The following is a 12,246-nucleotide window of genomic DNA, read 5'->3' on the forward strand; positions in this document are numbered from 1 at the left end:
GACAGACAAGTTTGTCTCCCTGTTGGAAACCTCTCGTACCACCCTTACCTGGGTCCCCCAGATGTCATATGTGTACTAAAAACCAAAAACCAAACCTACTGCCTTCGAGTCAATTCCAACTTATAGTGACCCTCATTGGGTTTCCGAGGCTGTAAATCTTTATGTAAGTAGATTGTCCCATCTTCCTTCTGCAGAGTGGATTTGAGCCCACTGACTTTCTGGTTAGCAGCCAAATGCCTTATCCACTGTGCCACTAGAGCTTCTTCATATGTGCACTGGAAAACAAAAAAACTCTTTAATTCCACTCTAGCAAACCACTCATAACCTGTAATGTGAGTCTCCTGCCTGGAAACCTGAGATGAAGAGATATAGGCGCAGATTTTACAAAATCAGGATGTGAAATTAGTTTTTGAAGTAAATTCCTCAGAAGATAGTGTATCTCTTGATCTAATGAGATAAGAGCTTCTGACTTTCATCTCCAGCTATCCAGTCTATCTCTTCATTTGAATGCTCCCTCCTCTTTACCTCCACATCTACTGCCCAAGGTCCATTTTCATCACCTTTTACCTGAACTATTGTGCTGGGCTTCCACTTGATTATCAGCCTCCATTCTCATTCCCATTCCAGTATATTCCCCAAAACAGCCTTCTTGAAAGACACATGGAAATCATGATTTAAACACAATACACACACACACACACCACAAACCTTCAATAGCTACTTAACCCTTTGTCATTTAGTTCATTCTGACACATGATAACCCCAAATGTGATACAGTAGGACTGCTCTATAGGGCTTTCTTGGCTGTAATCTGTATGTAAGCAGATTGCTATGCCTTTTTTCCATGGCTTCTTCCAAGGCAGATACATTTGTTCTTCTGGCAGGTCATAGTATATTCAATACTCTTCATCAACACCATAATTAAAATGCATCCTCTTCTTCAGTCTTCCTTATACATTGTCCAGCTTTCATATGCATTTGAGGCAAATGAAAATATGATGGCTTGACCCAAGCATCAAGTGCATCATGGTTCTCAAAGTGACATCTTTGCTTTTTAACACTTTGAAGAGGTCTTTTGCAGCAGATTTTCCCAATGCAATACATCCTTTGATTTTTGACTGCTGCTTCCATGGGTGTTGATTATGGATCCAAGTAAAATTGAATCCTTGACAACGTCAATCTTTTCTCCTTTTATCATGATGTTGGTTATTGGTCCAGTTGTGAGGATTTTTGTTTTCTTTATGTTGAAGTGTAATCCATACTGAAGATTGTAGTCTTTGATCTTCATCAGTAAGTGCTTTAAGTCTTCTTTGCTTTGAGCAAGCAAGGTTGTACCATCTGCATATCACAGATTGTTAATGAGTCTTCCTCCAATTCTGATGTTATCATTCTTCAAATAGTTCATCTTCTTGGATTATTTGCTCAGCTGAATACAGGTTGAATAAGTATGGTAAAAAGGTACAACTCTGACACATGCTTTACCTGCTACCAGCCACTCCTCGAAAGGAAGATTGGTCAATCTACGTCCATAGAGACACCACCTCGGAAACCTAATGAGGGATCGCTATGAGTTGGAATCAACTTGATAGCAGTAAGCTTGGTTTTTTGGTTTAGTATTCCCTTGTTCTGTTTGAATGACTGCCTCTTGGTCTATGTTCCACATGAACACAATTAAGTGTTCTGGAATTCTTATTCTTTGCATTGTTATCCATACTTTGTTATAATCCACATAGTCAACTGCCTTTGCATAGTCAATAAAACACAGGTGAACATCTTTCTGGTATTCTCTGCTTTCAGCTAAGCTCCATCTGCTTCAATTTCTGGCAGTTTCCTGTGGATGTGCTGCTGCAACCATTTTTTAATTATGTTCAGTAAAATTTTCCTTGTGTGTGATATTAATGATATTGTTCAATAATTTCTGCATTCTGTTGGATCACCTTTCTTTGAACTAGGCACAAATATAGATCTCTTCCAGTCAATTGGCCAGGTAACTTTTCCAAATTTCTTGACATAGATGAGTGAGAACTTCCAGCATTGCATCTGTTTGTCGAAACATCTCAGTTGGTATTCCATCTATTCCTGGAGCCTTGTTTTTGGCCAATTCTTTCAATGAAGCTTGGACTTCCTCCTTCCATACCATCAGTTTTTGATCATGTGCTATCTCCTGAAATGGTTGCCAGTCAACCAGTTATTTTTGATGTAGTGACCCTGTGTATTCCTCCCATCTTCTTTTGATGTTTCCTGTGTCATTCAATATTTTGCCCTAGAATCCTTCAGTATTTCAACTTGAGGCTTGAATTTTTTCTTCCTTTCTTTCAGCTGAGAAGTGCCTTCCTTTTTCTAAAACACCTTCACATATATTTTTTCAATTTCTCATCACCACAGTTTTATGAAGCAAGTAAGGAAGGACTCATCTCATGAAAAGACAAGACAAAGACAGAAAGAGACCAATAGTTGTAACTTAGATGGCCACTCACAAACTTTAAAGACTCCAGTCATTACTCACCAAAGTAGGATGTAGAACTTTGTCTTTATGGACTATGTTATGCCAATTGATCTAGATGTTCCTAGCCCTCAAGCCCAGTATCTCAGTCCTGGGAGGTGTTTGGTTATGGCTAAGAGGTTTTCGTGACTAAAGCCTTTGTGTGCTCTATTATATACATGGATATGTTTGTGGCATGTACAAATATATAGGAATATCCACTGCCAATCCTATCTTCGCACATGGGTGTACTCCCATATGCCCTCCCACCCCTGTTCATCTTAGGAACTATCTATGTATTCACTCATACATTGTTATTACTATTGTTGCAGGATTGTATATTAATAGTATTTACCATTATTGCCTTTTACTCTTGCGTATCTTTCACTGTTTTTGCCTTGCTTATGTTGTGCTGACTTCCCATATTGTGTATTATCTTTCCTTTCACCAAAGTTAGCACATGCCTACTATCTCCTAAGTGATTTTGCCACTCTGGTCCCATCCCTGATAACCATCAAAGAATGTTGCTTTCTGTGAGTAAACTTTTCTTGACTTTTTATAATAATGGTCTCATACAATGTTTCTCCTTTTGTGATTGAGTTATTTCACTCAGCATAATGTCCTCCAGGTTCATCCATATTGTGAGATGTTTCATGGATTTATCCTTATTCTTTACATTGTGTAATATTCCATTGTGAGTATGTACCAAAGTTTGTTTATCCATTCATCTGTTGGTGGGCACTTAGGTTGTTTCCATATTTCTGCTATTGTAAAGAATGCTGCAGTGCCTGTATGACCATGATACCAGAAGAACTAGCTAGATGTGCCCTGCTACCACTGTCAACCACTTGGAAAGGGATCAGTGCAGGAGATCCTGAACAGATTGGGAGAACAATGTGGAACAAAACTCAAAATCATAAAAAAGACAAGGTTTACTGGTCTGATAGAGCCTGGTGAGACCCCCGAGATTATTGCCCCTAGTTATCCTTCAGGTCTGGAATTGAACACACTCCCGTGGTTTCCAGCCAAACAACAGACAGGTATATACAGTGAACATTTACATCAGGTAGATATACTCCTTAGAATGCTTAATCATAGAAGAACAGAAGGGCAGTATGTGCACAGGGAGAAAGTTTTGGGCCAGCAGTGCATAGAAAAGGACACAAGGAAGAGATAACTATGTGTGGGGGGGGGATGTAGGGAGAGACCTGTTACATTGTGGGGAATTGCTGTCAATATTATGAAACAAAATATGTATGAACTGGTGAATGGAAAATGAATTTGCTTTGTAAACTTTCACCCAAATCACAATGAACATAAAAAGAAAAAAAAAAAAAGGCTGCAGTGAACATGGGAGTGAATATGCCCATTCCCATCATAGCTTTTATTTCTCTAGGCTATATACCTGGGAGTGGGATTGGTGGATCATAAGGTATTTATATTTCTAGCTTTTTTAGGAAGCTCCTTACATTTTCCATTGTGCTTACACCATTTTACATTCCCACCAGCAGTGCATAAGAGTTCCAAATCTCTGTAAAATTTCACCCAAATTACAATAAAGAGTAAAGAGAGAAAAAAAAAAAAAAGAAAAAATAGAAGTTCTAATCTCTCCATAACTTCAGCGGAATTTGTTGTTGTTGTTGTTGTTTTTTTTTTTCATCAGTGCGATTTTTGCAGAGAATTTTTGCAATGGAATCTCATTGTAGTTTTGAGTTGCATCTTGTCTAATGGCTAACAATTGAGAGCATTTCGACATGTATTTATTGGCTGCCAGAATGTCTTCTTTGGTGAAATTTCTGTTTGTTTCCTTTTTCCATTTTTAAAATGGATTGTTTATCTTTTTGTTGTTGAGGTCTTGGAGTTTTCTATGTATTTTAGAGATTAGAACCTTGTCAAATATGTCACTGCCAAAACTTTTTTCCCAGTCTGTGGGTTTTCTTTTTACCCGTCTGGAGAAGTCTTTTGATGAGCGTTAAGTATATGATTTTTAGGAGGTACCGGTGGACTAGTTTATCTGCTGCTGTTTGTGCATTTTTAGTTAGATTTGATAGTCTATTTGTGCCATAAATTAGGGCTCCTATGTTTGTCTCTATTTTGTCTTCTAAGATTTTTATAGTGTTAGGTTTTACATTTAGGTCTTTGACCTTATTTTGTGACCAGTGAGTCTGTGAAGACTTAGTACGGCCTTTTTGACACAGGAGAGAGATTGAGGGAGCTCTGGTGGCATAGTGCCTAGGGCAAACCCCCAAACCACTCCTCTGAAGGAAGACTGGATGATCTACTTCTGTAGAGACACGGCCTGGTCACTATGAGTTGAATGGACTGAACAGCAGTGAGTATTAGAACAAGATGATATTCCAAGTTTTGATCATTAGATAGTCCTCCATTTGGTGAAAATTTGCATGTGTATCTTTCTTTAAAAGTCTCTACCACCCTGAAATGTTTTGATTTTGAGTTTCTCAAGAATGTAATACTCTAAACCAAAAAAATTCAAAACCCACTGCCATAGAGTTGATTCCAATTCTAGCAAACTCCATTGGGTTTCCAAACCTGTAAATCTTGAGGGAAGTAGATTGCCTCATCTTCCTCCCAAATCCTAAAACTGAAAAGCTTGAGGGCTCTAAAAAATTGTTCTTGTGAAACAGCTTTACAAAGGGAAGGTAAAGCTGTGGAATAGCCAGTCTCTGTTTCTTCTCCTTCCTTACACACCCCACCTCCAATAGACTATCCTGTTAAACTTCAAAATATTTAAATGTCTAGTGGGAAAATACTTTGAAAATTATGGTACAGTCATTCTTGGAATATTTTATATTATGCATGCAATTAAAATGACATAGAAAAATGCTTAGTATGTAAGAAACAATGCATAACAACAGCATTGTTCCGGTTATCTTGAAATCTATTTTTGTTGTTATGTACAGTCAAGCCAGACCGACTCATAGTGACCCCCCCTTGGGTTTCCCAGTATCACTACGTAAGTAGATTGCCCCATCTTCCTTCCGAGGAGTGGCTGGTGGGTTTGAACCGCCAGCAGTGCCTTAGGCACTATGCTACCAGAGCTCCTCTTGAAATCTACACATACATAGAAAACAATGGAAGAATGACGAAAGTTAATCATGTTTCTGATTGGTGGGATAATAATATTCTCATTACGCTTTCTTTAATTTCCCCAATTTTCTAAAAATATGCATGTATTTTTATAATCGAAAAAGAAAAAAAGTTTTAAGTTCAAACGTGTCAAGCCACACCTGACGCCGCCAATTTATCTCGGAGTCGGGTTGTAGGGATGAGTCATCTCAAAGAAGAGGGAAGGGCCAGCTGGGCTTTGACTAGGGCTGGGCTTTGAAGGGGAGGGACGACCACTGGATAGGGTGGAAACTTGATCATCTCAGCTGGGGTTGAACCCGGAAGTGCTGACGGTGGCACCCCAACGGGCAAACTCCAACCGCAAAGGCTGGGTATAACTTGGCAGGCAGGCCCAACAACCGACCAAGACTCGCAGGGCCGCAACCACGCCGATCGCCCCGCCGGCCGACGTCCCATGCTAGTCCCCGCCCCTTGATTATCTCCATTGGTCCGCGGAAGCTCGTCTGGTTCTAGGGATCTGCCCTCCCTGGGGACTGCAAGAAGTGGGGCTTTCAGTCCTCCCACTTCGGCCAGAGCAGCCATGATGAGTGTGACCGGGCGGAGGAGGGTGGGGCCGTTTTCTGTTGCTGCTACCGTTGGCTCAGTCCCATTTTCCTTCCTTATGTTTCTTCTTAGTCACAGGCTCTCGGGGCCCAAAGGAAAGAGGTGGGTTATCAATTAAATGATTTTCGCTTGAGCTGGGCGCTTGTGTGAAGTGCAGACGTCTGTGCTGCTTCCTATTCCCAGGAGTCCTGTGGATTTTAGTTTTCCAGAGGTGATGTCACCACATAATCTTTCCAAGGTCCTAATGCTCGAGGTAGTTATCAGAACCACTGAAAATCAGAGATCTTTAGAGATAGGGTAGCTATATAATTTATTGTCCAGATAGGGACACCTTGGAGAGTCGAAGGGGGAACTATTAATAATTACGCTTAGCACAATAGGTGTAAATGTGAACTGTTCCAGAAACATACTGCCACCTTATTTAGCGATCACTGGATCCTAGTCCCATCTAATTTTACAGGGAGAAATTAAAAGTTTACAGGGGGGGGATAGGCTTGAGGGCTCAGGGTCACAGGAAGTTAATGACGGCTGCGACTAAGACTTAGTGTTCTCTTTAAAACCTGTGCCAATAAACAATTGTTTAAAAAATCATTGGGTAAAGTTTTATTTGCAATAAAAAAAACAGCATAAAAGAGTAAAACATTCCAAACAGTTCTGCTCCCAGAATAAGGACAGACATTGTATGTATACTTCAAATCATTAAGATAGTAGACAATTATGATTTTGGAGATTATTTTGGGTCAGTATTAACAAAGAAAGAAACATTTCTGTCTTTGATAAAGAAAACAAAAGGTTATTTTAGGAATAACGCTTATAGAATGCCCTTTTAATATGGCCTGGGATGCCAGGATTTTTAGAAATCTAAATCTTCCCTGGCCCAGTTACCAGAGAGATGCGCTGTCAGAAACCAAGAGTTAAAATGGCTATCTCCCTTAAAAAAAAAAAAAAAAAAATTAGTGTGATTTGAATGAAAGCTGTATAGAGCAAATTCATTTTCCATTCAACACTTAATACACATTTTGTTTCATGACATTGATTGTAATCCCCATAATGTAACATTTCTCTTTCTACTTTTTCCTTGTGATTACATTTCCCTGTGTCCTTTCTTATGGGTTCCTGCCCTCTGAGCTATCTCCCTGTACAAATGCTGCCCTTCTGCCCTCCCTTGGTTGATTTTTCTAGGGGTTTATCTGCCTGGTGAAATTGTTCACCTTATAGGCCTATCGTTTGGCTAGAAGCCACTAGAGTGAGTTCAATTCCAAGCAGGGAAGGTGACTAGAGGCCATAGTCTTAGGGGTTTCACCAGTCTCTATCAGATCAGTAAGCCTGGTCTTTTTTATGATTATTAGTTTTTTTCCACATTTTCCTCCCACTCTATCCAGGATCTCCTATTTTGATCCCTTTCTGAGTTGTTGACAGTTGTGTTGTTGTTGTTGTTATGTGCCATTGAGTCAGGCCGACTCATAGTAACCCCTCCTTGGGTTTCCGAGGCGGTATCACTATGAAAGTAGATTGTTCAACCTTCCTTCCGAGGAGTGGCTGCTGGGTTTGAACCGCCAGCCTTCTGGTTAGCAGTCAAGTGTCTTAGGCACTGTGCTACCAGAGCTCCTACTAGTTGACAGTATCATTTAAAAAATTTTTTCACCAGTGTATGTTAATAGACAGGGCATTGGTTGTTCACAAGTATAATTCTCCCTTCCTATGTGGGAGGCCTGGTAGCATAGTGCCTACGGCACTTGACTGCTAACCAGAAGGCTGGTGGTTCAAACCCACCAGCCACTCCTCGGAACGAAGGTTGGGCAATCTACTTCAGCAGTGATACTGCCTCGGCAATCCAAGGAGGGGTCACTATGAGTCAGGGCCAACTCGACAGCACACAACAACAACAACATGTGGGAGACAATTTCAATTCCAGCTCAGTGCAAGGCACTTGACTGCTAACCGATGGCTGGCGGTTCAAATCCACCAGCCACTCTTCGGAAGGAAGGTTGGGCAATCTACTTCTGTAGTGATAACCACCTCAGAAACCCAAGGAGGGTCCACTATGAGTCGGGGCCAACTCAACGGCACATAAAATAACAAGAAGAAGAAGCACCTCATGCACAAGAAACCACTTATCTGTCAGTGGAGGCTTGCAAGTCACTATGATGCTGTACAGTTTTCAGCAAAGCTTCCAGGCTAAGATAAACTTGAAGGCCTGAGAATCTACTTTAGAAAATTAGCCAGTGAAAACCTGGTGGATCACTAGGTTCAGTCTGCATTCAATTATGGGTATGGCACAGGACTGGGCATCATATTATTTTGTTCTATTGTATATTAGGTCACCTTGAGTGGGGGAGGAGGGCAACTCCATGACAGCTAACAACAACTAGTTAATAACAATGGCCTTGTAGAATTTGGCTTTTTTGTTTGTTTGTTTAATTAGGGACATACGTCTGAAGTTTAAAATCATTTTCAGCAAATATCTACAGAATCCAACCACTGCCGTCAAGTCAATTTTGACTCATAGCAACTCTGTAGGACAGAGTAGAACTACCCCATAGGGTTTCCAAGACTGTAAGTCTGTATGGAAGCAGATGGCCACATCTTTCTCTTGTGGAGCGGCTGGCTGGTGGGTTTGAACTACCAACCTTTGGGTTATCATTTGGGTTAGCATCTGAGTGATTAACCACTAAGCCACCTGGCCCCTTGAATATCTACAGGGAACTTACTAAATGCAAGGGGTCTAATAGGGTTTTTATTCTTATTTAGTCATTAATTCATTATCTAAATACTAGAAATGTCTTTTTCTGAAATTTACATGGTACACTCTATTAGAGCTTGAAAAACTCTAGTCCATCTACTGTGTATCTAAGTCAAGATAAATGTGAAGTACTTGCAATGCCAATGCTGTCCCATCACATTAGTTTCTGGACCTTTTTTCTCTTCAAGACTATAAGGTTGGTGATAGAGGGCAATTAGGTAGATGCCACAAGGATACAACCCACTGTCATTGAGTCAATTCCAACTCATAGTGACCCCCCTCGGGTTTCCAAGGCTGTAAATTTTTATGGAAGAAGATTACCTCCTCTTCCTCCCACAGAGCAGCTGATGGCTTTGAACTGCTGACCTTCTGGTTAGCAGCCAAATGCCTTACCCACTATGCCGCTAGGGTGCTTTCCAACAGGGATAGGAGGGTGGAGTTCTCAGATTATGTCCTAAAATGGGAGCCCCAGTGGTGCTGTGGTTAAAGTGTTCATCTGCTAACCAAAAGGTCAGTGGTTCAAACTCACAGCCACTCTGCAGGAGAAAGATGTGGTAGTCTACTTACATAAAGATTTACAGCCTTGGAAACTCTATGAGGCACTTCTTCTACTCTGCCCTATAGGATCACTGTGGGTCACAATTGACTCAATGGCAATGGATTTGATCTTGGGGTTTTTTTGGTCCTAAAAAGGGAATCTCTGGGTCGGGCAAATAGTTAACAAGCTTGGCTGCTAACTGAAAGGTTGGAGGTTTCAGTCCGCCTAGAGGCACCTCTGGAGAGAGCCCTGGTCATTTACTTCCCCAAAATCAGCCACTGAAAAAACACTATGGAGCACAGTTCTACTCTGACACATGTGAGATTGCCATGAGTCAGAAGCAACTCTACAGCAGGAGGTTAAGGAACCCTGCAACCCTTTGCAACTGATAAAGTTTTGTAATGTGAATAACTGCATTCTCTAATTTATGAGTTTATAAATAAAATAGGTTTGTAGTTCAGATACTAATGTTAATTTTTCTATTAAATTATATATAAGGGATGCTATCCCAATGAGGGAGAGGGTGACATCTCTAGAAAACATTTTTTCATAACTTCTCTCCCTCCAAATGATAGTAACTGTTATATTGAGTTCTTTCTACGTATAGGCATTGTGCTAAGCCCTTCACAGACATCATTTAATTTAAAACTTACGTGGAAACCAAGGCTAAAGAGGTTAGAAATGTGGTCCAGTATTTTTGGAGAACATTTGGTGTTTTAGTAAACTATAGAAACAGCACAACAGCACCCAACACTTTTTCATCAATGAGTTTTAAAGGGCTTAGTTCTGAAACGAACAATTTGGGTTAAACATTAGGAAAAACTTCCTGATAATGAAGAACTGGGGAGCATGGAGAGATATTCTTCACTATAAATGCTGGAGAATCACTTCTGTGCCTAGAAATGAACAGAGATGAAAAATCCTTGTGGGCATTTTCTGGGCTCAGTGGTTCTGAGAAATGGAGTTTGCCTGGTGACCAAATAGGGAACTTTCTCATTGCTCTTTCCAGCTTCTCCCCAGGTCTTCTTATTGTGAAACCATGGACTAAGCTATCTGCTGCAATTCCTACTCCTAACAAAATGTAACAATTACCTACCCCTAACTATTTGGAGGGAGCTCTGGTAGCATAGTGGCTAAGACACTTGCCTGCTAACCAGACAGCTGGCGGTTCAAACCTACCAGCCACTCCTCGGAAGGAAGGTTGGGCAATCCTACTTCCGTAGTGATACTGTCTCGGAAACCCAAGGAGGGGTCGCTATGAGTCAGGGCCGACTCGACGGCACATAACAACAACAACTATTTGGATTCTTGCTTCAAATGGAATATGTCCAAAACTAAACATACTGTCTTAGTTCTCTAGTGCTGCTATAACAGAAACACCACAAGTGGATGGCTTTAACAAACAGTAATTTATCTTCTCACTGTTCAGGAGGCTAGACTTCGGAATTCAGGGCGTCAGCCCTAGGTGAAGGCTTTCTCTCTCTGTTGGCTCTGGGGAAGGGTCCTTAGCTCTTTTCAGTTTCTGTTTCTTGGTTCGTTGGAGATCTCTTGTAGCTGGGCATCTATCTTCCCCCAGCTGTACTTGCTTGCTTGCTTAATTTGCTCTTTTTATATCTTAGAAGAGATTGATTTAAGGCACATCCTATAATATACTGCCTCATTAACATAACAAAGAAAAAACATTCCCAAATGGGATTATAATCACAGATATAGGGGTTAGGATATATAACACATATTTTTTGGGGGACATAATTCAATCCATAACACTATCTTCGTCCCTTCCTTGAACTTGAATTTCTCATTTATTTCTCTTCTTCCCTTTAGAGCCAAATTCCCTAAAGGAAGGAGTCTTCACCTCTTGCCTCCACTTCTTCATTTCCCGTTTATCCCTAAACCCAAATCTGGCTTCTGTTCCCATCATTCATTGAAACTTCTCTGGCCCAGGCCACCAACCCATTGCCCTTGAGTCAATCCCAACTCACAGCAACCCTGTATCATATATCAGACATTTCTATATTTTCAAAAAATTTCATGTGCCTATTTGCTTAATGTCCTGTTCCCTTCCCTTAACTTGCTTTCTTCTTCTTTTTTTTTTTTTTTTAATTGTGATTTTGGTGAAAGATTACAGAGCAAATTCATTTTCCATACAGTAGTTCATAGGATTGTTTCATGACATTGACTGCAATACCCCACAATGTAACAGCTCTCTCCCCACTTCCTCCCTATAGTTAGCTCTTCCCTGTGTCCTTCCCTCCCAAAATGCACTCCTGCCCCCTATCTCTCTATGCAAACTCTGCCCTTCTGTCTTCCCACGATTGATTGCTCCAAGGAGTGTATCTACCTGATGTAAATGTTCCACCATATATTCCCTCTACTTTCTTGTCACCACTCTCTCTCTTTCTCCTTACCTGATATTTCTTCACAGGTTACTTTCTCTGCCTGACTTTAAATATTGCTGTTCTATAAGGTTCTGTTCTGGCCTTTAAGTCTATACTCTACTTAGGTGATCACATTCATCCTCATGACTACAACTGCAACCTGTAAGCTGATGACTCTCAAGTTTCTATCTGCAGCTTAGACTTGTGTCCTGAGCTCCAGATTGATATATATAAAAGTAAAAATTCTTGTTATTAACTGTGGTTCTTCCCTTGGGCTTTGGATATAATAAAATGCAAATAGAAAACACTAGATGTGAGATAAATCCTGTTCTTCTTGGAGACAAGTTTTAAGATTCATCCATATCTTAATGTTTTCAAGGTAGTGGAATATATATATATATATATATATATATAT

General features: G+C 40.4%; 1 protein-coding gene across 1 annotated transcript in view; it reads right to left on the reverse strand.

The window, feature by feature from the left end:
- MRPL48 (mitochondrial ribosomal protein L48) overlaps positions 1–6,151 on the reverse strand; it is a 119,840-nt gene extending 113,689 nt beyond the window's left edge. The window contains exon 1 of the mRNA XM_007941041.1: positions 5,973–6,151. Coding sequence (XP_007939232.1) covers positions 5,973–6,151 — 179 coding nt within the window. The remainder of the gene's footprint in view (positions 1–5,972) is intronic.
- Between the last annotated feature and the right edge of the window lie 6,095 nt (positions 6,152–12,246).

This window comes from Orycteropus afer, unplaced genomic scaffold (genome assembly GCF_000298275.1).
Source record: "Orycteropus afer afer isolate SDZICR_OR568_19922 unplaced genomic scaffold, OryAfe1.0 scaffold00074, whole genome shotgun sequence".
Taxonomy (NCBI): Eukaryota; Metazoa; Chordata; class Mammalia; order Tubulidentata; family Orycteropodidae; genus Orycteropus; species Orycteropus afer.